The 25,146-nt window shown below is 37.9% G+C and overlaps 1 protein-coding gene and 1 long non-coding RNA gene across 2 annotated transcripts in view; one reads left to right on the top strand and one right to left on the bottom strand.

The window, feature by feature from the left end:
- clybl (citrate lyase beta like) overlaps window positions 1-11,142 on the top strand; it is a 60,879-nt gene extending 49,737 nt beyond the window's left edge. The window contains exons 4-8 of the mRNA XM_046845435.1: window positions 4,181-4,282; window positions 5,051-5,144; window positions 5,343-5,510; window positions 9,607-9,731; window positions 10,551-11,142. Of these exons, the coding sequence (XP_046701391.1) occupies window positions 4,181-4,282; window positions 5,051-5,144; window positions 5,343-5,510; window positions 9,607-9,731; window positions 10,551-10,646 (585 nt within the window). The 3' untranslated portion in view covers window positions 10,647-11,142. The remainder of the gene's footprint in view (window positions 1-4,180; window positions 4,283-5,050; window positions 5,145-5,342; window positions 5,511-9,606; window positions 9,732-10,550) is intronic.
- On the bottom strand, window positions 5,784-23,729 carry LOC124383067. Its single transcript, XR_006925210.1, has 3 exons — window positions 23,472-23,729; window positions 10,525-10,672; window positions 5,784-7,944 (listed from the first exon to the last, which is right to left on the bottom strand). It is a non-coding gene; the product is annotated as an uncharacterized LOC124383067 (long non-coding RNA).
- Between the last annotated feature and the right edge of the window lie 1,417 nt (window positions 23,730-25,146).

The following is a 25,146-nucleotide window of genomic DNA, read 5'->3' as shown; positions in this document are numbered from 1 at the left end:
TCCATCACCTTGTTCCTTTTTCTTTTCTTTTTTTGAAAGCCCTTTTCAAACGTATTTGCTCACCCAACTGGAGTCTCTTAAAACACTTGAGTCAGGTGATGAGAAAAAGAGAATTAGGTTTGAGTGACTAATATTTTTTCATGTGTTTAAGTGCATAGAGTGTGGCAGTGGCTGTATTTGTGGTATACACAGAAAATGGCTATGGCCAAATTGAGTTTTTCTTCTCAACCTCATCCACATATGAACCCTTCTCTGTTATACAGTTATAACAGGTTCACCATCTTATCCGTCCCTTATCCTGTGTGAGAGAGTCACAGTGTGGAAGTGCTGTAGGATGTGCACATGTATGCCCTGCACATACTTGTCCAGCTCCCTGCTCATAGTCTCAGCAGGGTATAGGAGATTGTGATGGTGAGGACATCATGTAGCACTGACCTGACATGGGCCTGCTGCTTTGAAAGTGATGAGAGAAAAAGAGAGACACATGAAAGGAGTTGTTCTCCCTCGCTTCTTTTGCTCTCAGGCACAGTATATAAACATGAGCAACAAAGTTTCTGTTTTGGTAGCTTATCATGCAATGATCAAATTATTATGCTAAGTGTTTAACACAATGTCTCGCATTTTTTAGATGATTAAAGATTTTTTGATGTCATTTGTATTTTTTGTAAATTGTTTGTTAAATGAGCAAGATTCCTTCATTTAATTCTACTTCCTAATACAGTCCAAAATGGCAATGACAGCTTGAATGCTCTCTTTTTGTCCTTATCTCTTCTCTATCTTTCACTGTCTGGACTTTGACAGATTAGAAACTGTCCCTTTGAGACGTTCATGCTCTAAAGCCTGGTTTGTGGTTGTCCTCCTCCAATCCTCAGCTTTCAGGCAGAAAATCCCTGCACTGTTTATTTTTCTCCTTTTCCCCCTTGCACCTAGCTTAGAAGAGGAACCACCACACTGATTTGTTGCTAAAAGACGGACTTACTTGTTTCTCTTTGTATGAAAATCCATTGCTTTCCCTTTCTCTTTGCTTTCTCGCTCCTTGTTTGACTGACAAGGCTTATTGGAGTATAACAGGCGTAACTCCCACCCCTTTGTCCAAAGACAATCCTCCTGCAATTTCGGTGCCGCGTGCATTCTTTAGACGCCACGCCACTATGTGTGCACCCGCTCATGAAAGGGTCCCACTCCAGACCCAACCCTCTTCCCTCTCTCTCTCTCTCTCTCTCTCTCTCTCTGTCTCACACACACACTCAGACACACACACACAGACGCACTTTCGTGCTTTTTCTTCCCCCCTGACTCACTCTTAGGGTCCCGCTCTCACCTTCCCCCTTCAGTGAAATGAGCACTTTAGTAGGCCGGAAACATTTAATCTGGCTCTCTTTTGAAGAAAATTAATTAAAACTTGTCTATTCACTACCCTTTTTTCCACCAAGCTCTCTTCTTCCATGATTGCTTTCTCTCCAATGCCAGGCCCCCTCCACTTTCCAGCCACTGAAGGAAGGGCTAATGCAGCTCTTATTGAAGAGTGGCTGCTTTTTTTTTAGTAAAGCCTGAACAAGGACTAGAAGGGTCAGCTCACATAGAGCCATTGACCTGTTAGAAAGACTCTTTTCTCTTACAACCTGGGAATAGTATTATTAGTTAAGCAGCAGGGCTGGCCCCAGTCTTTTAAGAGGCCTTAAGAATCTTATTTACACCCCCGACACACACACACACACACACACACACACACACACACACACACACACATACACACACACACATGCAGCAATGAAATGGCATTATTTAGAGAACACCTGTATCGATATAGATACAGTAACTTTAGAAATAATAATTATGCAAATGAGCAGTAGGGGTTTGAGATTTTGCAGTGATGAGAATGAGTGATGACATTTGCATATAATGTGAGTATTGGATGCTAACAGTTTAATGATAATGTCTTCTGTAAATATATGTAAGCAATGCACCAATTTTTTAAATTAAAAACTAGAAAAATCTTTACGACTGTGCTGCAGTGTAGTGACAATTTTTAGTCACTTTTTTTACCTTCAAATATATTAGCTATAAAATGTATAATAAAGTTTGGGTGTTGACTTTTCTATACGGACAATAGCTGGATGCCTAGATGGAAACTGCAAATCAAGCATTGTGTTTCAACAATTCTGCGGCAAAGGGCCTGCTCATGTCATAAAGTGGTCACCATCTGAAATGCTTGATGCTGACGGTTTGAATTTCTTTCTTCATGTCTGATCTTGGAAGCGAGCGAATGTGATTTCAAAAGCCTACATTTTTAACGGTTACCGAACTAATTTAAAACTGACTTAGTACTGTTAGCCCATCAAAATCAATACTATTTTATTATCTAACTATTTTTGTTTCACTGTAAATTAAGCCTATTTTTATCAATACATTTCTACAGTCTTTGTCTTTCAGCTTTGTTTTTGGGGAGGAAATCATAATCATGGCCATAATTAGTTTAAAGAAATTGTTTAGGGTTAAAAGATGAACCCTTACAATGTAATTTATTTTGTACTTATCCATTCTCTAGTGCCTTTCAACAAAACTGTTGGAAGTTAGTTGTGTTTAAATAGTTAGGCTATTTTTGTCGCTTCCTGTGACAATGCCCCCTGTTGGCTGCAGGGTCCTAATGATCCGCTCACTCCGCCCGAGCGTACTGTCAGCCCTGTTGAGTATCATCAAAACAGTCTGGGGATATGCTACAGTGTGTAAATTTTGATTAGAAGCTGCCTTTCAGACACATTAGCGACGTAATAACACTTAAGTGCAGTAATTAGTTGCCACTTCTCGACATCCTTAAACCCCAATCAATCCTGGCATCCTCTGAAGCTGTATGTTGTAGCACGTTCGGGCCAAAGCTTTTCATGTTTACTTAAGAACTGGATAAATAAGTGGACCTGGGCACTGGATCCGAATGCAGGAGTACGGTGGCAGATAAATAGGGCTACTCATGGCAAGGTTTCTAGGAGCTAGGGAACTCTGTGTCGTTAGGAACCCATCCCTCTCGGAGGATTCAGGGGGAATATTATGCTAAGCCGTCTGTGTTAGCATAGCAGCATTGCTCCTGCAGGGTTGTGACCTCAGATGATTACAGTACAAAGCTTATTGGGTCTTGAAAACCCCTTTGAAGATGAAAAGGCTTTGATGGTTTATATTTATGCAAATCTCTCAGATATGATTTATCCTACTGAGATTGAATGGGGAGATGATTAAAATTCTCCCCATTAGGAATCAAAATCCCTCAATGAAACCAAGTGTTTATTGGATGTTTTTCTTTTTTTTTTCTTTTTTTTGTCGTTATTTAGGGGCAAAAATGGCCCAGACTTACCTGAGGTTATTTTGATCCTCGATTCCCAGTGTGCAAAAGGGAGCGAGCGTGGAGAGCGACGACAGGGAATTACACATTTCTGCTCCGAGCTTTCTTCCTTTCTCTCTGTCGCTTTCTCTTCCACCCCGTCTCTTTTTTTTAACTGGCTTTGAAAGGAAATATCTGACGGAGTGTGCTTTTGTGTGTTTCCAGATGATAGATTTTGGAATTTGGGCTACCCCACTGGCAGTGCACAGCTAGCTGTGAACTGGTCTGTTGGAAAAAAAAAGCAAAAGCTTTGGTCTTCAAAGAACTAAACTTCATTTTAATGCCTTCTTAGGTAAGCTCAAATATTAGCGGGAAAATGTGCAAAAAAAAAAAAATGAAAGGCAAGGAGAAGTGCCACATCACACCCTGATTGTCGTACATCTCGCCGGTTTGTCAGCCCTGGAACGCCAAAGGAAAAGAAAGAAATGCTAAAATAAAATGCACTCCCTGACAGTTAAAATCTTGTCCCTTGGCATTTTGCTTTCTCTCTTATTATCGGAACATGTTGTACGTCATGAGGGAGCTTGCAAAACAGGCATTTTTCCAGGGCCCCAAGAGTGAGCAATTTTATTTATTTTTTTTACAGAAAATCTATACTTTCTGTGCTTAAGAACGGTTTTTATTTTATTTATTTAATTGGATGTCTGTCAAACCTGATGCGCCATCAGTGTAAACATGATTAAAAGGGTTTGCTTTTTATTCTCTGAGATTGTGATTTTTGATGCTTGTTCCCTGTATATAGTGCTAATCATTATGTATCAAAAAATAGTGATAAATGATATTTGTTTGTGTGTGTGTGTGTGTCAGTTTGTTGACAGATTTCAGCACTGCTTAAAAGACCGGATGCTGATGGAACCCATTCGCTTAGTAACCTTTGTGGAGACTGCGGTTGGGTTGCTGAATTTTAAGGTAAATTCAGCTTAAGAGTGCAGATGAAAAGACTTTGGATAAAAAAAGCAGTCAGATTAAAGAACCTGTCACTGAGCGCAGGGGTATGTCACTGTTTATCTATCTATCTATCTATCTATCTATCTATCTATCTATCTATCTATCTATCTATCTATCTATCTATCTATCTATAATGTAAGCTATAAATAAGCATAGTTCAATATGTGTGCTTTATAAAGTAAATATGGCTTCTACATGTACAGCTTTTTTATTATTTTATTTTTTCTTCCATTTCTTATTTTTTAACATTTTCTTAAATCCTGTTTATCTCATCTGTGTCCCATAGCCGAGACATAGAAATATTGCACAGTCACAGTGAGAAGTGAAATTAATTTGGACCCCAACAAAAGCCTGACACAAATTCCATCTGCTTCATGCCCGACACGATCATCTCACATTCCAAACTTTCCGCTCGCCGCCACAGCGATGGTCTTCCGTCCCCAGCCTGGACGGCCTTCACAGATTTTGCAGCTTTTCCGTCCTTATGCTCATGGCTGTGTCAGGGCCATTAATAATCAGTTGTGTGTGTGAGTTGTTTTTAGAACTGATCATTTTCCATGTCTAAACTATTATGTGAGGAGCGGAAGCAGAGACATTGATTGAACGAGTCGAGCAAGGGATTTGAGCCATCTGACTGATTCACTTAATTAAATGCCAAGACACACACACACACACGCACATGTGCGCACGCATATACAGAGCTCTTTGTGTATCCTGTGTCTGTCCCAGGCTGTGTGTGAGGCGGCTCGTCAGCTCGGACCAAAAGTTGGCCTGCATCATGACGGAGTAGTCTTCGGCTCTGATGATTTCTGTGCCAGTATAGGTCTGCCATCTAAATACACTTTTCCATCCTTTACGTTTTAATATTGCTTTATATAAACATACTTTAATATACATTTATATTGCTGCTCAGTAGTACACAGTATTTATTTTATTATTATTCATATCATTTTCCATTTTTGCAATGCAACACAATACTACATTTATACTTTATATTTGTATGCAATGTTTTCTTTTAAAGGCGCAACAAGGACTAAGGATGCCCGAGAGCTTCTGTATGCTCGTCAGAAAGTGGTGGTCACCACCAAAGCCTTTGGCCTGCAGGCTATTGACCTTGTGTACATTGACTATCAGGATGAGGAAGGGCTGCGACAGCAGGCCAGAGAGGGTGCGCTCATGGGCTTTACTGGTAAGATGTTCACAAAACACACACACACATACAAACTCAAATATACACATTTCTTTATTTCTCTGTAATTGGTATGTGCCCCTTTTATACACCAGATCTGTTCCTCCTGGTCTTATAATAAAGCTGAATGCACTGTGTTGTCCACTAATAATTGCAATTGTGTAAACCAGAATAATTATTACATTATATTTAAAAATATTAAGTCATTTTTGATCTGTAATGTTTTATCAAATGACCATAGAATATATTTTATTGTTTTATAAACCAGAAATAAATGCATGTAGAAGAGATTAAATATAGGGTATGTAGTGAGTGTACTGCAGCACAAGCCGGCTGAACAGGTGCTCTCCCTCACACTGCACCTATTTTCATGGATCTGCTTGTTCCTTTATGGCTTCACATCTTTGACCCACGCTTTCAAACATTTCTTCTTATTCAGTCTCATTCTGTCCATCTCTTTCTCTCTCCTTCAGCTCATTAGTGTCTTTATGAATTCTTCAGAATGCCTCTTTGAAGATGAACATCAGTTCTTTCTTTCTTTCTTTTTTTTCTTGAACATTTGACAGTTTATTGTGTCGATTATTTTAGCTTGTTTGTGCTTTTTTCATGTTTCAACAAAAAATTTTACTTAGTAATGACATTTTTTTGATAATTCAGCTGACTGCTTGTTATTTGCAAGCCAGAAGAGATAAAAGCATAATTTTTTTTTTCATTTAGATAGATAGCATTTTGTATGTGTGTGGGTGCATGCTTGTGTTCTGCTCATTTGTGCATATCCTTTATTGCATGTAAGTGAGTGTGTGCGCATTTGTCTGCATGTAGCTCGAGTTTGGCCGTATGTTCGCAGCTTAGCACTGTGTGGGTTTGTAGCCAGGCAACGCGAGTGTGTGTAGTCCCGGTGAGTGGGTAACTGGCCACAGGAGGCCAGGCAGCCCTCCTCAGAGCCTGCGCTAATGAATATGTAATGGCTGTTTGCAGAACACACACTGTTCCTCCTGCACATCTCTGTTTACAACAACACTGCCATTCCTCCAGAGCACTAGGCCTTTTGGTTTGCAGCATTCTCCTGCTTCTTATTTATCCCGCTTCTTTTCTTTTTTTTCTTTTTTTTTCCCCCCGTTTTCACCAATTCCAGATTTTGCTTTGCCACAATAAAAAAAAATATCCAGTAAATGTAGCACACAACTGTTATTCATTACTGATGTATGTATATGATTATACGAAAAAAGAAAATATTATTGCTCAGAACTTTTAAAACCTCAAAACAACTTGAAGCATTAATGGTTGAAATAAAGGTATTTATTTTTATATTGCATAATTTGATACACAATCATAAATGCATTTAAAATCAGACACAGATTTTGGTTTGAGAGTAATCTAACTAATTACTAGGGGTAAATTAATCATGCAGCATAGCAATAGGAACATCTTGAAATTCATCAGAGTGTCTCTATATCGGCAGGTTGGTTGGAATATGATTAATGCCCAGAAGTGTTTTTCACACACACACACACACACACACACACACACACACACACACACAACAAACCACTGAGTTCCACAGAGACCCTTTCACCACTTGGTGTGGAGATTTTTTATCCACGAGTGTCCATGAGTCTATGCGTGTATAACCACAAAAAGTCTATTAGAATTGGATATAAAGTATTTAATTATTTCACAAAGAATGTAATTATTATTAAAAATATTAACAAATGTATGAACTATTATTGATTTGGTTTAATCTGTATTATCTAAATCCTCTTAACTTGATATGGTAGTTTCTATAGTCTGTGTGACTGGCTATATGACGTGTATATGAAAGTTCCATATTTCATTTGTAAGTGAGAATAGTTGTCACCTAAATGCAAGCTTTATTAAAATTAATGTATATTCTAGTTTTGATGATCATCTCTTCCTACAGAGATGGTCTGTGAAACATTACAGTTAGCATGCATCTATTTGCATTTTGGTACAGATCTAATTTATTGAAAGGCTGGCAAAAAAATATATCTAATAAGCAAAAAAAAAAAAATAATCACAAATCCTCCTGAAAGAAAAAAAAATAATTAAGCAGCCAAAATGTTGTACTTTGAACCTTGCCTAACAGAGGGCTCTGTGCTAAACCACAACACGCCAATGAGACAAACTTCTCCAGATGGCACTGTATGATTGGCTCGCTGGCTTCAGGGGGCATAAATGATGCAATGCGGCCAGCCAATAGTATTGTGGTAAGGATGCCTGGCACGCCCCCTTTGCTGGCTCTGTGATTAGCTGGCTCAGAGCAGACAGCTCCTGAACAGGTGGCACTAGAGGGAAGGGGGCATATTTTGTTGATGTGAGGGAACTACCCCCTGCCAGCCTTTTCTGGGATGGGCGTCGCAGGCACGGGCCTTGAGCCTCCTCTTTAGGTTGTTGATCCAACAGGCTGGCTCCTCTGGGAACAGAGAGATAGTACACACACTTAGTCCTTCATCTACACTAACCTACACCCAGTAGCAGGAAACATGGAAGACAAGCTGCTTTGGTTTATTTGTTTCAGCATACACGTCTCACCATCAGTATTTTTTTAACAGTACACAGTTTTTAGTTGTGTGCACAATTCATTAACACTTTTGCAGAATATGAACAGAACTGATAGAATGCTCTAAATCAGAAGTGTGTTTATCATTAAAGCCGAGTAAAGTCAGTCAGATGCTTTATTGTGAAGCTGAAATACACTGCATATGGATATACACTGACCAGGCATAATATTATGACAATATAACATGTCCAGTGAGTGAATAAAGCTGATTATCTCTGCACCATGGTGGGGTGGGAGTGATCTATTAGGCAGCAAGTGAACATTTTTTCCTCAAAGTTGACGTGTTAGAAGCAGAAAGAAATGGCCAAATTGTGATGGCTAGACGACTGGGTCAGAGCATCTCCAAAACTGCAGCTCTTGTGGGGTGTTGCCGAAGAGGTTAATACTGTTAATGCTTGACAGGTTAGGACTGTTTTGGCAGCATAAAAAAGGACACCAACATGATTTTAGGCAGGTGGTCATAATGTTCTGCCTGATCAGTGGCCATAAAGTTATGCGTGATTAGTGTATAAGCTTTGTGGTTATGGTGGAGGCTGGAAATTTGGAGATCATGCATGCCATTCTTTGAACAGTTTTGCTTGGCACTCATTTATTGATTTATTGGTTTGTTTGTTCACCTGACTATCTGCCTATGCACTGCCATGCCTTTCAGTTCTGATCTATCATCTTATTTACATGAATGCACCATTTCCTTCAGCCTTGTTAGCTCCTGATCAGTGGAAACAGGCAGAGTGTAGTTAGAGACATGAGATTTTGTGATCATTTTGTAATATCTATTCCTCCTATCAGGTTATTAACAGCAGTAAATCTGAGCTTTATGCATGTCAGTCCCTTATATCTGAGTCTGTGCATGTGTTTGCACACTTCTCACAGAATATATGTTCCCTATTTGTGTCTGTGTCTGTGTGTGTGTGTGTGTTTCATGCCTACAGCTCTGTAATAAAAAGCAGAGGCTGGCAGAGGCCAGCTCAGATTGAAGTGTAACTAAGCGTGCAGTAAAGTTTCAGAGTTCAGCGGGGCACAGGCCAAAAATCAGGATGACACCCATGATTCATAGCATCCTCTCTTCCTGCTGTGTAGCTCAAATTCAAGCCTGGCCAGGGAGCCATGCCCGAATAAGAAGAGATGGTGTGTGCCCACTGCTGTTGCTTTGGGAAAGCTGACTTTCCACATTCAAGCTCAGCAAAGTCCGTTATGCTTCTAGCACAGGCTTTGCTCTACTCATGTGCAATTTTTGCACTGTGCATCCTTCTGCACCATCTCATTTCAGGGGCTTAGGATTTTCCTCCTCTACTTAAGCTGTTTTTGGACTGTTATAAGTCTTTTTAAAACAAACTGTGGATGTAAAGAAATACAATGTTGTTTGTTATTTACAGCACAAGTTCCAGGTGTTGAGGTTTGGGATTTTAGGCTAAAAGCAAACAGATTTGATTTAGCATTTTCTTTTTATTAATATACCTGTATATGTATTATAATTATCAAATATTTCCCTCTGGTTTTTTTTTCCCCCTCAAGGAAAGCAAGTCATCCACCCAAACCAAATCAAGACTGTTCAAGAGGAATTCTCACCTAGTCCAGATAGAGTTAATTGGGCCACAGAGTTAATTGCTGCATTTGAGGAGCACCAGAAAGCAGGAAAGGTACTTTACTACAATATATTACTATCCACCAGCTTCCTTTATATTTCCTTGTTCATGTATCTGAGAGAATTGGGCTGAGTTTGTTTGAGCTTGAATATCAATATGTCTATGTTTCTCGAGAAGAAAACAAACCAATTGATGAAATATTATCATATCTAATTTCATGCCTCACTGAGTCTGTGTGATGTGCTGGTGATGCCCAATCTGCCTGAGCCTTGCTGCCAGTAATTCTTAGACTAAGACTAGCCTCGGGGACTACAAGTGGACTTTCTTCCTGTTCAGCTCTCATCAGCTGCTATTAAGGCCATGCATTTCTGTTTTTCTGTTTTAACACTTGTGCTTTGACCTCTTAAAGTCTCCTTTATACTGGTCTAGAAAACACCATTATGTGGCCTAGGATTTTTTTCTGGCACTTTGTGTTGATGCCTTAAATTCAAAACATTGCACTTTACAGAAAAATAAACCTAAACACTGGAAGAATGGCCCTGTATAATAGAACCTTCTTTCTCATAGTAGCCAATGTTGGCTGACTGAAATATTTGGCACTGTGCAGTAGTAAAGTGAAGAAAGGCATTTTACAATCAAATAAAAGACTTCCAGCAATGATTCATGCAGCTGTCAGGAACATGTTCTCTGTGTTTCCAAACACCTAATAACTATCTAATTTGAGCAAACATTTTTTTTAAAACAAACAATTTTTTAATGTTAACTTTATAAAAACAAGCTAGTGCGGTGACAGTTACATATGTGCATGATGTAAGAGTTAAAAATATGTTTTAATTTTTTTCCCCACCCGGTGTTGCGCTTTGTTCTCTCTAGGGTGCGTTCACCTTCCGTGGCAGCATGATTGACATGCCGTCGTTAAAGCAGGCCCAGAACATCGTCACCTTGGCCAGAGCTGTCATGGGCAAGTGAGCCAAACCGGGCAGCCATATCTGTCACTGCGCGGGACATCGGACAAAAAACTGTTAACCTCAGACAGATGCGTGCCCTCTCAGACCATTAACTGTGGCTCATCTATGGCTCTATAAGGCTGCACTAGATGGCCTGATGGGAGTGTCTTCAATGTCAAAGAAGTGATTAGATTATAGGAACTGAGTTTCCTTAATTTCATTTTTGTGATATGTATATATAACGCACACTCATTTTTCAATTTATTAGCTAAATCTACCTTGTATTCATGCTAAAGGTCCATTTTTTTCATAAATCTAAATACATACATGTTCAATTATTCACTGTGGCCCCTCCATCCAATCCATTAGTGAAAATGTATAACCTCTGGATGACCACAAACTGCATATTATGTGGGTGGTAAGCTGTTCTCAGCACAGAAGTAGCACTGGCACAGTAGGGCGAAAATATATGAATCATTTTCCGTAGTGTTGCTCAAATATTAAATGAATTTTGTCAACTTTTTTGTTGTTTGTTCACATGATTCTCAAACTGAGTAATTATACAAGTAAGACTATTGCACCCTTTTAAAATGTACAACTTGCATTCCCTATAATCTAGATCTATTTGGAGTCATAGAGACCAAGAACCATTTATTTTGGTTCTAAACTGTTTACTTTTTTTTTGTTCATTGTGTACCCACTGTCTTAGATTCCTCTTCTTAACTAGCATTTCAGGAACCTTTTGTGGTCATCTCCTGTAATCCACCTAGACATGCATTCTGTATGGTGACATGCATTCTGAGATACTTTTTTTTTGCTTATTGGGGTGATTAAATGGATAAACATAGTATTTAGGTTGGCGTAAACCAGCCTTGCCATTCTCCTTTTCCTTCTCTCAACAAGTTGCTGCTGTTGGCAGACCTTCTGCTCACTGGATATGTTCTGTATTCTTTTTAACTTTGACTATTGTGTGCAAAAGAAATACAATGAGATCGGCAGTTTCTAAAATATGCAAACCTGCTCGCCTGGCTCAATCAACTATGCGACTGTCTACGTCACTGTGATCACATTTTTCTTTAATCTGATGTTTGATATGAACATTAAGCAGATTAAATAAAGATCTCAGGGTGTTTGCATGCCTTTATGTTTTGCACTGCTGACATCCTTCTGGACAGTTGCATGAATGTTTAATAAAGTGGCAGGTAAGTGTCTTTGGTGTAACGAATGGGTGAAGCAAATAAACTGCAAACTAAATATCTACATATTTATGTGTTGGTAAAGGAGAAAGTGGAAGAGAGGGACAGAAAAAGGTTTGTGGTTTTGCTGTATAACTCAACAGTGTGTGCTGTGTGTGTGTGTGTGTGTGTGTGTGTGTGTTTTTCTGTTTGCATGTATATATATTTCTGCCTCCCTCAGGTCAGCTCCTGGGCCAGGGCTTGACGTGTTTGAGGAAAGGGCAAACAAACACTTATTTCCCCATTCAGCCTTAAGGCTCCTCCAGGCCCAACCAGGCCACAGCACATCAAAGCAGTGTTTGCCAAAGAGCCACCATAAATGTCCTTAAACCCACAGTGAGAGGAGAGCCAGCGGCCCACTCCAAACCACAGGCCTTTGTTTAGGAGGGCACTCTGAGCCGCTGAAGTGGGGGGTATGAATACGTCTTGAAACAAGCATCAGGGCTAAGCTGACCTGCGTGGCAACATGACACACTTACACTCATTCTCTCACTCAAAAACACACACACTGCAGGGGATAGTGTTTGTCCACTTTGTTGTAAGTAAATAGCCAGAGTTTTCCACATTTTGCACTGCTTTGTTGCTTTAGCCTTGTGGCTTGCAGAGAATCCTGGGCAGCAGACGCCATCCATTGAGCATATGAATTGCTTGCTTTTTCACCCTGAACATGCCCAAAAACTGGGATAACATGCTGCCACTATCCTCATTCAAACCTCCAAGCCTGCCTCTTGTCTAGAAGTTTTTGTATTCCAAAACAAATCTCCTGGATTCGATTTCAAATGAATTAATGCTATTTTGACACTTGTGCTTTGTCTTTTTCTCTCACGAATAGATCCTATAGAGCTTACAGTTATTTCTTGTCTCTGTCATTCTTTTGTTGCTCACTGTTGATGAGGTCTTGGCAAGTCAGACCAGAGGGGAAGGACTATGAGAGCAGGGTGGAGGGGTTGGATGGTTAATCGTTCAGTTGGTCACTATGGTAATGAAGGGCCTTGGCATAGTGGTTCAGCTGGATGTAATATGATCGATCGTGCCTGTGATGAGAACTTCACGTTGCAGCTCGGTGCCAGCCAAGGGATGCAGACAAAAAGATGGAGGCCACTGCTGTGACCAGCCCAAAAGGCTGACAGTAAGCTGCCTGCCTGGCATTTGGCCCATGCTTCCACCCCACCTACAACACACTACTTTTGGCCTTTCACTCATTTATTTTTAATTTGTTAATGGTTTTTACATTGTTTCGCGCCATCTCGGTTTCTAAACTCCCATCGTGTGTCCCTGATGTAGGTGGCCCGGTGGTTTGTCAGCCGCTGCTGTATTTCCCACACTGAGACAAAGTGGCTGTGTAAGTCAGCTACTCCGACTGAATGCTGGGCAGAAAGTCAAACAAGCCAGTGTGTTTAAAGCAGAAATGTAAGATGTGATAGATGCCTGGGTTGAGCATTTAAGTCTTTGAGAGCTTACAGAAACCTCGCCTTGCTTGCATTGTCTTTTCTGCTTCTGTCAAAATGATACATAACATATCAACAAGAAACATAACCACACATCAATTCATGATTCAGATCCATGCAGAGATCATGGAACTGTTCTGATTGTTCACACGTAGCAATTCGCTGACCTTTATTAGTCCCCTCTGTTTTTATATTAAAAATCATAATGTTGGCTATTGATATAACCCAAACTATTGTATCTTTTATATTATTTCCGAATGATACTTAAAGATACAGTCCATCTATCATTTGTTTACTGTGATCACTGAAACTACAGGACTACACCTTGTGTGCTGTATTTTTAAATAAACATTGCTGCATAATATACTGTTTTTTTTAAACATTGCAAAAATTATTATATTGTAATTTTTTTTTACTTTGAAGCTTTAAAAGTTCAATTTCACACAATTCTTCTTAAAACCCACATGCACAAGTTCCTCCCTGTGCGAGTGTGTGGATTAACGACCATTTTTCTTGACATTTCTATTATGCTTACTTAATATAATAATGCTCCATGATCTCCTCAGATCACAAGGCGGAATTATTTAAATACATTTCCTAGTATTCCCAGAGAGAGTTCATTACAATTAACGCGATTAGGACCTCAGCAAGGCTTGACTCAATTATAGCTAGACTCTAATCACTTTATATTCTCTGTTATGTCTTTCATAAATGAGCTCAGATATAAATCCGCCGGAGAGAATGTGAGTATGCAAACCACCGGCAGAATGAAATTAAAACGAAACGCTTAGCATATTTTCATTAATGCCAATGGGGCCCGTGTGACAGGGCTCATTTCTCGCCCGGGGATCTGCCAATAATGACTGCATTGTTTTACGAGGCTGCTAATGACAATATGTGGCAAACTAATTTCAGCACAGATAATTCATTCCCCTGCAATAAAACCCAATCGTTTATGGCGTGAACAAGGGGCGTCTCAAGTCCGAGGCTATTAGAGAAAAGCAAAAAAAAAAAACCATCTAATTGAAATTAAATTCAATTCCAAGGCATTGAGGAGAAAGACGTGAGGAATTTTACTTTCTCTTTAAGATGCAATTCCCGTTTCCTGCTATGAGGGATTGAATTTGTGAAGTGAGACAGCTTACAATAGACCTGACATGCGCATATGAGGAAAAGCACAAAGAAGCCATGCAGAACGTTTAATTTTTTTTTTTGCACATTTAAAACTTGTTGATAATGTTGCTGTTTTTTTAATTTATTTATTTATTTTATTTTTTTATTTTTTTATAGTGCACATTTCAATTATTTAACAGGAATTATGATGACATTGACATTTGTACAAAAAAAGGTTTTAGTCTACAGGTCATTTTTACTTTTTTATATACAGAATCAACATCCTAATTATTTCACAAGATCTGCCCTAATATGAGTAAATCTTGACTAAACGGTATTTCAGATCTTTTGTTTTTAATTTTAAGTAGGCTTGGATATAAATTTCACTTGTCGTGAATTTCTTTAAGTGTGCATTATATTTGGGTGTAGATATGGTATTTTCAATATGTTATAGGTATGGTTTTAATAAGTATTTATAAAATTTTCTTTAGTTCTGCATCATGCATTGAAGTAATGCATAATATTCATGCATGATAAGATTACTCCATGATTGGCTATTCATTGTTCACCGACTGTCTATTGTGTGTTTTTATTTTGTTTTGGAAGTCTTGTCTGGCCCACGCATAGACAACGTCTGTATTGCTTTTCGTGTTAAGTTAGGTGCCTGCCTCTCTCTCTCTCTCTCTCTCTCTCTCTCTCTCTCTCTCTCTCTCTCTCTTTTTTCCTTTCTGTCTCATCTTAAGTCCTGGTTCCTTGTGAAACCGAAGGACATTGTGTGTGTCGTTTCCTTTGGGCAGACATGGCTGTATGTGAAACACTGAAACAGAGGCAGATCAAAGAAGAGAAAGTTTCCCCTAAAGCTCACTATAAAGCCACGGGTCCTTTTGTGTTCTGTTGCTAGGATTCAAGTCAACTAAAGGAAGGGGTTACGCTAATCACCCTCCATACATTCTCCTAAAGCTTTCCACACATTTCTACATTTTTACTGTGTTGATGTACCTGTTAGTTACTTGTTAGCCATTCACCTCAGTTTAAAGTTCAAGTCTGTTGAAATCCATTATTTATTATTATTATTATTATTATTATTATTATTATTATTATTATTATTATTATTATTATTATAACCTATTCATTTTAATTGTTGCTGCTGTTTTGTTAGGGAAAACATATTCAAAGACTATACATGCAAAGTACAAATTGTAACGTCATCAACTCTATTTTAGTGTTAATTAAAACATTTGTAATTATTTTACACACGTGTCTACATTTAAAAAGTCTAAAAATGATGTAAAATTAGAAAAAAATCATATTTGGTATCTTTTTATCGATTTTTTAAATTTATTATTATTATTATTATTATTATTATTATTATTATTATTATTATTATTATTATTATTTTGCGCGAGGGTTTATTTCTGTATTTCCGTTCTTTTTGATTTTATATTTTGCACGTTCTTCAGAAAACGAAAAATTTTTGTTTTTTTACTTCTGTAAATTGAAAAAATGTAAAAAGTTTTTTAATGAGCAGGTGCATCCCCCAACACACACACACACACACACACACACACACACACACTCTCTTCCTCCAAGCTCATTTTCTCACCAGCTTTTTCTTTAGCGCCTTTAAACCTGCGCAGCCCGAATTTCCCTCCCGTTTACTCCAAAATGGGTCGAGTTTTTCGGAGTCTGAATGAGAGCTGGTCCATCATGTGTTTTTTTTTCCTTTCTTTCTTTTTGGCGTGTTGTCCATTATGGCAAATTGCAGCTCATGATCACACAATTGCTGATAAATTAGAGAGAAAATTAAAGCGAGCCAGCGTCGTGTTTCATGGTGAAGATGAAATAAATACGCGTTGGAGGAGCAGAGAGCTTGCTGTGTGATTTGACTACTTTGTGCTGCTTGCACCTTCTCACCCACTGTTTTTCTGATAAAAGAAGAACAACGCAGTCGCCACGGCTGAAGATGTGAGCCGCCGGATTCTGTCAAAATTGTGGAAGCAAGAGAATGGGTGTTCATGAAGTAGACATTAAAGGATTCATTGTTTCTTTGCTCGTTCGGGCTGATGGACATGTGGACCCACTGAACTTTCCCTGGCCTGTGTTGGTGCGAATTCATGTAGTGAAATGCAGAACAAAAAATGATGTGAAATCATTGTAAAACTAGATGAGTATGAGCATGAATCTATCATCAGATCGGGTGGGCTACTCCACTGGGATGAACATCATATCCCAGCGGTTTTATGTCCTTAAATGTACGAAGGAGCGCATTTGGTTTAAAATTAGTTTTCCTTTACACAATGACTTCCTTTAAAGCCCCCCAATGCCCAGTGGAAACATCACTACAGAACCAAAACGTTTGGGTTTTGATTGATTGATTTTTTTTTTTCTGTTAACATTTAACTGATTTTTTTCACTTTATTTTATATTATTTTTTTAATAGAAATTTCCAACACACATAAACACACAGTTCTCTGCACTTCTGTTTCAAAATATGTTGAGCTGCTTCCAGCCTTATAATAAAGTCTAATTCCAGTCTGATTTTAGTGACCAGTAGGTTATTGGATTTGTCCGAGTTTGGCATATACTTACACCAAAACCCTAAACTTGGAAATGTAATATAAAACTTTGCATCTTTTTTTTAAATGAAGATCTTCCTTTGCTATGCACGTGCTCATCTCGTCATATAAATACTATAGGCAAACAATTATTTAGTATATACATCGGAAAGGTGACGTCACAAGTCCATAATGTACCACATTATATGAATACTCGTTTTAAATACTTGTTTATAATAAACGAATCGAATTCGTTTCGAAGGCTGATTACACAGCGTTGCTGAAAAAAGAATGGCTCCAAATGTATATGGTGTTTATTTATTTGTTTGTTTGTTTTGTTTTATTAATAGGCGAATTAGACTTATGAACTTATTATTAGCCCATTTGACTTTCTAATTTTCCCAAGTTCAGCGCGTGCCTTTGGGCTCGAGTTTTTAATTGTAGTGTGACACCATCTCCTCTAATCCAATTACACAAGTTTGTCCTATAGGCTGATGCTGGGGGACTTTCAGAGATCCTCACCTTTAACACGCGCGCATGCTTAATTGGCTAATTTATACAAGTTATAGCGCCTCCTGCTCGACTCCTGTAAGTTACAACGGGTTTTTTTGTATTGTATTTATAATAAGCTATTAACAGTTTTGTGCATTGTGACTAAATATAACAATAATAATAATAATAATAATAATAAGAAGAAGAAGAAGAAGAAGAAGAAGAATGATGATGATGATGATGATGATGTCTTTACGAACGAATAAGTAAAAGAAAAAATCGAATAGATTTTAAAATCGATTTTAATGTAGACTTTATGTTGGAATTTATTTCTTCCTTCCTTTTCCTGATTAAACATTTGTGTCGTCAGATTTAAGGTTATTCCGTTGATTTTCAGATCCAACACTGGTTACATTTTGCGCGTATTTTTTGGACAATCCACCGATTTCATTTGAACTCAATTCATCTGCTCTAATAAAACAATACCGACCCAGACCGACCTTCAACTAATCTAAACATCAGTCTTTATGCACTTAATAGCAACAGCAGCGAAAGCTTCAAATCAACCCCCCTGATGGTTTTAAAGCAACTATGAATTCAAGGCATTTCATTAATTTGAACGCATTATGTGTGTGAGGCCTGGAATTAGAGGAGCGCGCGAGGCAAAGGTATAGGACTAATGAACCACTTGACCCCTGAAGTTGCCACGCGCAGTGTGCAGAGGTAAACTTTACAAGCCCCTCGCATTACCTCAGTCCTGTCTATAAAAATAGGCACCGTCTTCCGGTAAAGGTTTTTTGCAGTTGTGATGTAATTTGTGATGTATTACAAATTAAACAATAAATACACGTAGATACATACACACGTGTATATATATATATATATATATATATATATATATATATATATATATATATATATATATATATATATATATATATACACACACACACATAGAGAGAGAGAGAGAGAGAGAGAGAGAGAGAGAATACGTATATATATATATATATATATATATATATATATATATATATATATATATATATATATACACACACGTATATACATATATATATATATATATATATATATATATATATATATATATATATATATATATATATATATATATTTATATACATACATAGAGATAGATAGTAAGATAGTGAGATAGTACGTATTACATAACGACTGCAAAAAAACTGAATTTTCTTTTTATTTCTATTTTGAGCTCATCTCTGAGAAATGTCAAAGTTTTGATTTGGTTTTTCCATTGTGTCATATCGAATTAGCGGCGTTTTGATATCAGAATAATTTGTAAAGGCTATTAAAAAATGTCACTTTTACTACCCAAAAAATAAAAAATAAAACCCCATGTGAATAGCTGATGCGCTGCTTGATTTGTGGCTTTTGTGTGTTTTCTTGTACAATCGCAAAAGCTTTCGGTCTCGAGTGAATTTCTTACAAGCCGCTCAACAATAGTGCAGCAGCCCAAATCTGCGCTCTGAATGGATGCGCCGCTTGTCAGTGTCGTTCCTTTTTTTTACGCTCCTTTGCAGAACTGACATCTCTAACACGCTGCAGAGCTGAAGAACAAATTTCAACACCCGTCGCCCGCAACACGCCTTCTACTGCTGCCGGAAAGGAACAAGGGGGAAATAATGCAGTCTGAATCTAATAAGCACCGCTGTTCCGGTGATGCTTATTGCTCTAACAATCAGCCACGCGCCGCGCCACGCCGGACATTTTTGCGCGTTCTTGCGCTCAGGCTAAAGTTTGTGCGTGCGCGCGAGTGCTTGTGTTTGTGTGTGTGGGGGTGTGTGGGTGGATGCTCAGCTAAGGAGCTCCGGGAGTCTCAGCCCTAATGAACACTCCTCTGGGGGGCTTCCTGTGTGGAAAGGAGGCTTCACCCTCCTACTGTAACTGCGGGGAAGCTCCTACAATCACTCTGTCTCTCTCTTACACACACACACACACACACACACACACACACACACACACACACACATCATTCACAGTGCTCAGAGGCCAGGAGAGCAAAGTCGAGCTCCATGCCAGGTTTGGGATCTGTCTCATATCTCATATTGCAAAAACATACATTTATATAGCAGTCTCTATTCATATAAAGCGGTTTTTCAATATTCTTTAACACTGCTTGCGTCGTGCGGTGCTTCAATGTCAAAATGTGATGAATGGCTCTTTTTCTAACACCACTTTCAAAATGGCATGAGGTTAATATTTCATTTGTAAGCCATTCATCTACAATAAGTCTTTATATACTGATCGTATAAATTCAGTTTCTGAATGACGAAGTCTTTTTCTGTAGTGTAAAAAAAAAAGCATGGAAAGGAAGTGGGAAAATAGGAGGGCCAATTAATACTTTCTGAGATTATTACATGTGACCAAGATTAATTTGGTTCCTTATTTTAGTGAAACATTCTGTCATTTACCATTGCAAATGTCAAGACAGGGGCAAAGGTGGCCTTCCCCTAAGAGTTAAGCCTAATTATACAATTTGTCTTGTGCCTGGGACAGACCACTGTAAAGTCTCCATTGGGACTACTTCTTCAGCTGGCCGATTCCATCACTGCTGCTGTCACGCCTGAGATATACTTGGGCTCAATGTACTTGGGCTCAATAGAGGGCTGAATTCATTCAACTCTGCTTTCTATCTACACATATCACTCAAAACGTTTTGATGATTATTATTTACTCATTTCAATGTTGAGCACGTAGCAAAATCTCAGGTCATTTTGGTAAACTAACATTGAATGACTGTAAACCGAAATGTCTATATAATAAGCTGTGAGAAGTTCAAACACTTGGTTCATGCTAACAAGGTTACAAGGTGTATTTTCTTTATTATTATTATTATTATTATTATTAAATGTTATTTGTTTTTGCAAGAAACCTATCAAAGCTTTCCTAATTAAATATATTCTCAAACCTTTTAACTCCTCAGCAGCTTTTATCAATCAAACCATAACATGCTATCACTTAGATGTGCTTAATGTAGGTTATGAGTACAAACACAGTGTCTATGTTCATTCTTCTGGCCATGCATTTACTTATCTTTTGTCTATCTTCATGGATTAATATAAGATTCCATTGAAAATTGTTACCATTGAAAAGGTGACCATGGGCTTTAAACTGCCATATATGATGCATTATTTTCATGTGAAAAAAAATGCATGAAATCACAACTCTGCATTTTTCCAATCCTGCAGAGAATGAAAATGCCATAAGCTGTGGAGATACTGTATGCACTGCTCGGATTTTCTGTTCAAAATGCCACAGTGCAAGTATGAAACGAAGCCATCAATGGCACAAGCAGACCTCAGGCCTATGAGGCATAGTTATTACTGGTTCAAAGCCATGTCTAATGGTTGTTTCAAGGTCAGCTGGGGAGAGAGAAAGCAGCCTGTGATGTTTAAGAACATCCAGCCACCTGAGTAAAGCTGTAGCAGGGGGGGCACGTGGCCTGTGACGCAATCTAGGCAGTTTAGGGGATTCTTCTAAGTAAGCTTATGTGCTTATCATGCTGGGATTAGTACCTCATTGAAGAGAAGAGGGGTTCGAGATATTCATGGATGCTAAACTGCAAACTAGAAACTAGTAATGTAAAGACTGTGCAACAATGCAATGATAAATTACACAGGATGTGATAGGTTGCTGTATGCAATATTTGTTTTTTGTTTGATTTGGAGCTGTAAATGTGGACCCCTTCTATTCTGTCTATTTGTACTCTCTCTCTCTCTCTCTCTCTCTCTCTCTCTCTCTCTCTCTCTCTCTCTCTCTCTCTCTCTCTCTCTCTCTCTCTCTCTCTCTCTCTCTCTCTTTGCCCCTCTATCCTTTATGGTGGTCCAGCTGAGCAGCAATGATTTCTTCACACTGAATCTTGACCTTTTCTTCTATGAGAGGTTTTACAGCTGCATTCAGAGGCACTGCTGTGGTGTGCATGATAGTTTCTTAGAAAGGGGCCTTATTTCACAATCTATGATAAAAAAAGGGGGCCATTACAACTACATGTCCACATTTTGATGTTTTTGATGACTTTCTGTAGTATAAGCAACTGTGTTCCAGTATTAATAATATTTTTCCTCAGTATACTGATTTTGGAAAAAAATATGATATTGAGAAAAAAATAACACCCACATACCCCTAGTAGAAAATATCCACAGACTGTATATATCCAACTATATCCATAAGCTGTATATGTATAAATGTAAATTCACAGTTCTACAGTTCAACGTCCTAACAGTGAATATGCAGTACAGTTCATGCAACATATTTTGACTTGATATGGCCACACAAATTCTAGTAAGCATTTAGCATCTAGATTTTATTTCAAAAAGCTTCAATTAATAAAGGCCTATATTTTGAGGCTTTTTAACAGACCCTGTCAAACACATGTAGAGTAGTGAAATGTGGGTAAGACTCTAAGATTTTTAGACGTATGCTTCGTGGACCAGGTATCAGAGACTGGCTCCAGTGCTTGTCCATGGACGACCTTGCTCTCCTCACCCCGAGCTTTGGAAAACCTCCCAGTCCTGTGGCTCAACATTTGGACATGCACCAAGTTTGGAGGTCCACAGATGTTGCCGGGAGGCCAGATATTATGTCCAGCAGACATGCAAGATGATTCATATGTTTTTGGTATCAAAGGGCCCTTTCCTTGACTCTGCGGATGGGATTTTCAAACCACAGTACAATATAAGTGGACACAATGATCCATTAAAAGCATTTTAATGTCCAGGCATTCCCAAGCCTTTTTTTTTTTTTAAACTAATGAATATGTTAGATTTCCTGGAATGTTATAATTTCTGGAAACTTTCAAATAAATTGCTTTTGTAATATTTACAATCCTTATTTCATCTGTATCTTCTGTAATTCATCTTTTTCTGTCACGTAAAAAAAAACAACACATATTCTTAAAAGCATTTTAAGATCTCCATGACCTGCAAACTGTGTAGTCTGTTAAGCATATCAGGATTCTGCTGTATTTCGCAAACTGTGGACTCAAACCTACAAGTTCCCATGCTTTATGTATAATTATACAGCTTTGCAGTATGGCCTTTCATGAATGATTTTTGGGAATAATAAGAAATTCTTTAATTAGAGTAATTAGTAATAGTGTATACATCTTTAAACTTTACTCTATCTGACTGTTATTTATGAAGTCTAACACAAAACTTGTACAAAGCATTCCTGCCTGTCTTAACATTAGGTTTGTTAACATTATACCTCATAGCAATACTCCAGACAGGTTTCAGATCTCTTGGTGAGCATGTTAGCATGTTGCATTCCTCCCTAATGAGAATCCTCTCTGCTAGAGTTAAACTAATCAAAACTACATCAACAGTGCGCAGAGACTGGTGAACACGCTCTGTGGTACAGCAGATGGACCATAAACATATCATCTAATAATATTAATAATAATAATAATAATAATAATAATAATAATCATCATCATAATAATAATAATAATAATAATTATTATTATTATTATTATTGTTGCTGTTGCTGTTGTTATTATTGATATTAATATGTATTTATTTATTTTTATTTTTATTTTTATTTCCTTTTTTTTTTTTTTTTTTTTTTTTTTCTTTCTTTCATGAGTTCTACTGTTGTCGTGTCTCTCAGGGGAAAAAAAACTGTGCTAATTGCAAATAAATGGTGATGTGTTTCCCGAGTAACTGATTTAATTTAATGAATTTCTTATGAAACTATTAAAGGCGGGTGGAGGTCAGTGAGTGCCCCCCTAGAGAGCCCGGCTTCTAGACTTTGCCGAAAGAAATCGGAGCTGCATGATGAGAAATCCGACCGCTTTTTCCCCGAATATATAACTCGACTAAAAAGTTTTCCAAACAGCCCAAGATTTGAGATTCCTACTACCTCCGGAAATGCACCACAAACGGGACTATAAAAAGTGGGGAAAAAACAAGCCACCACAATGAACCATCTGGATGCTTTTAAAGAGACAAGTCACAAATATACTCACGATGCAGTGATGCAGTGGTGCAGTGATGCAGTGTTCACAAGCGCCGTTAACTCCCGTTAAAAAAAGTTTTGGCTTCTGGAAAAGGCGTATTGGAGATTATTTGTTGTTGCTGCTGCTGTTGTCGTTGTTGTTATTCTTAGTGGTGGTGATGATTATTCTTTCTTTCTTTTTTTTTTTCATTAAATCTTTGTGCCGAACAGAGAGCTAACATGTAGACTACATCTGCAAGTGGATCGGGTTTTCTCAATTATTCGGGAGACTTAAGATAGCAGGCAGGTAGGGTGCATGGAAGAGTTTGGCAGACTGCCTGGATTAGGAACCGTGTGCCCATTTTTCGGATCTTTCTAAAAGCTTTTGCGATCATTTATCTCCAGCATTTTCACGTCAAGTTTCACTGATTTAAATATGAATTATGAGGCATGATAAATAAGGAGGTTACATTGTTTTCTATCTATCTATCTATCTATCTATCTATCTATCTATCTATCTATCTATCTATCTATCTAATTATCTATATCTATATCTATCTATATATATATATATATATATATATATATATATATATATATATATATATATATATATATATATATAAACATATTTATTGACAATTTAACCCTTTATTTATCAAGCCTTATAATTCTATTGTTGCTATATTTACATGTCTGTGTGTACAACAAGGCGGAGTTACGAAAAATCAACACTGGCTTGTTATAATAAGGTTTTTTTTCCCCTGTTGTTGAATGGTGGTCTTTGAGCACTTTTAATTAATGAGTTGCACATGAGCCCACGGGGGCCATTTCCCGCAAGAAGTCTACTCACATCTCACATACATACATACACACACACTGTAACAAGAGCTTTCAACTTTTGTGCCATCCTCTTCCTGCCTCTTTTTTTTTTTTTTTCATTTAAAAACGTATTGCTGATTGAATTACGGACCTGGTCTTGATTTTTGGTTTAATAACTCATCACTTGTTTTACTTGATGTCCCAAAGGTCTTCATACACAAAGGAAATGAACACTTTATTTTTTTCTATTTTAAAAAAGAGTCTCATAGTATTTGTTTGTTTGTTTTCACATGGACTCATGATTTAGCAGGGAAATATAAGATCATTTTAAGTTACATGCATAACAGGAAATGTGTGAACACGAGAGACAAATGTGTGTTTGCATTCATATAGAGGATAATTATTAATAAGGTAATTTTTGGAAAAAAAAGGGTTTATTCTCAGACTATTTGGGACTTATCACACCACAAAAAGTACTATGCAAGTTTTTTTGTTGTTTCTGATATAGATATAGTAAAAAATCCTCAAGTTATTAAACATTTGTAATTTTGCGAGTGTATTTCCTGCGAGAAAAAAAAAAAAAAAAAGAAATGCAAATTGTCTCCACTTTTGGTCCGTGTTATAAGCAATGTGAAAGGGTTTGGTGTGAACCGGGACTGGTGCACAGTAAACACGAGCTCCTCCAGTGTTCTGATTCTGTGTAATAAAGGCGAGATGGGAAGAGACCTCGCTGCGTCTTCACAGTCCTTTTCGGCTTTGTCTTTTCACAAGTGGCGTCTGCAAGTCTGACTCGCACAGTTACTGATTTGCAGGCTGCATGTTAACGTGGCCCATGTAAGTGATTTCCACGGGCAGGAGAGCAAATCGTCGACAAAAGGAGCAGC

The sequence above is a fragment of the Silurus meridionalis genome, chromosome 3, assembly GCF_014805685.1.
Source record: "Silurus meridionalis isolate SWU-2019-XX chromosome 3, ASM1480568v1, whole genome shotgun sequence".
Classification (NCBI taxonomy): Eukaryota; Metazoa; Chordata; class Actinopteri; order Siluriformes; family Siluridae; genus Silurus; species Silurus meridionalis.
This window is presented reverse-complemented; position numbering and strand designations above follow the sequence as displayed.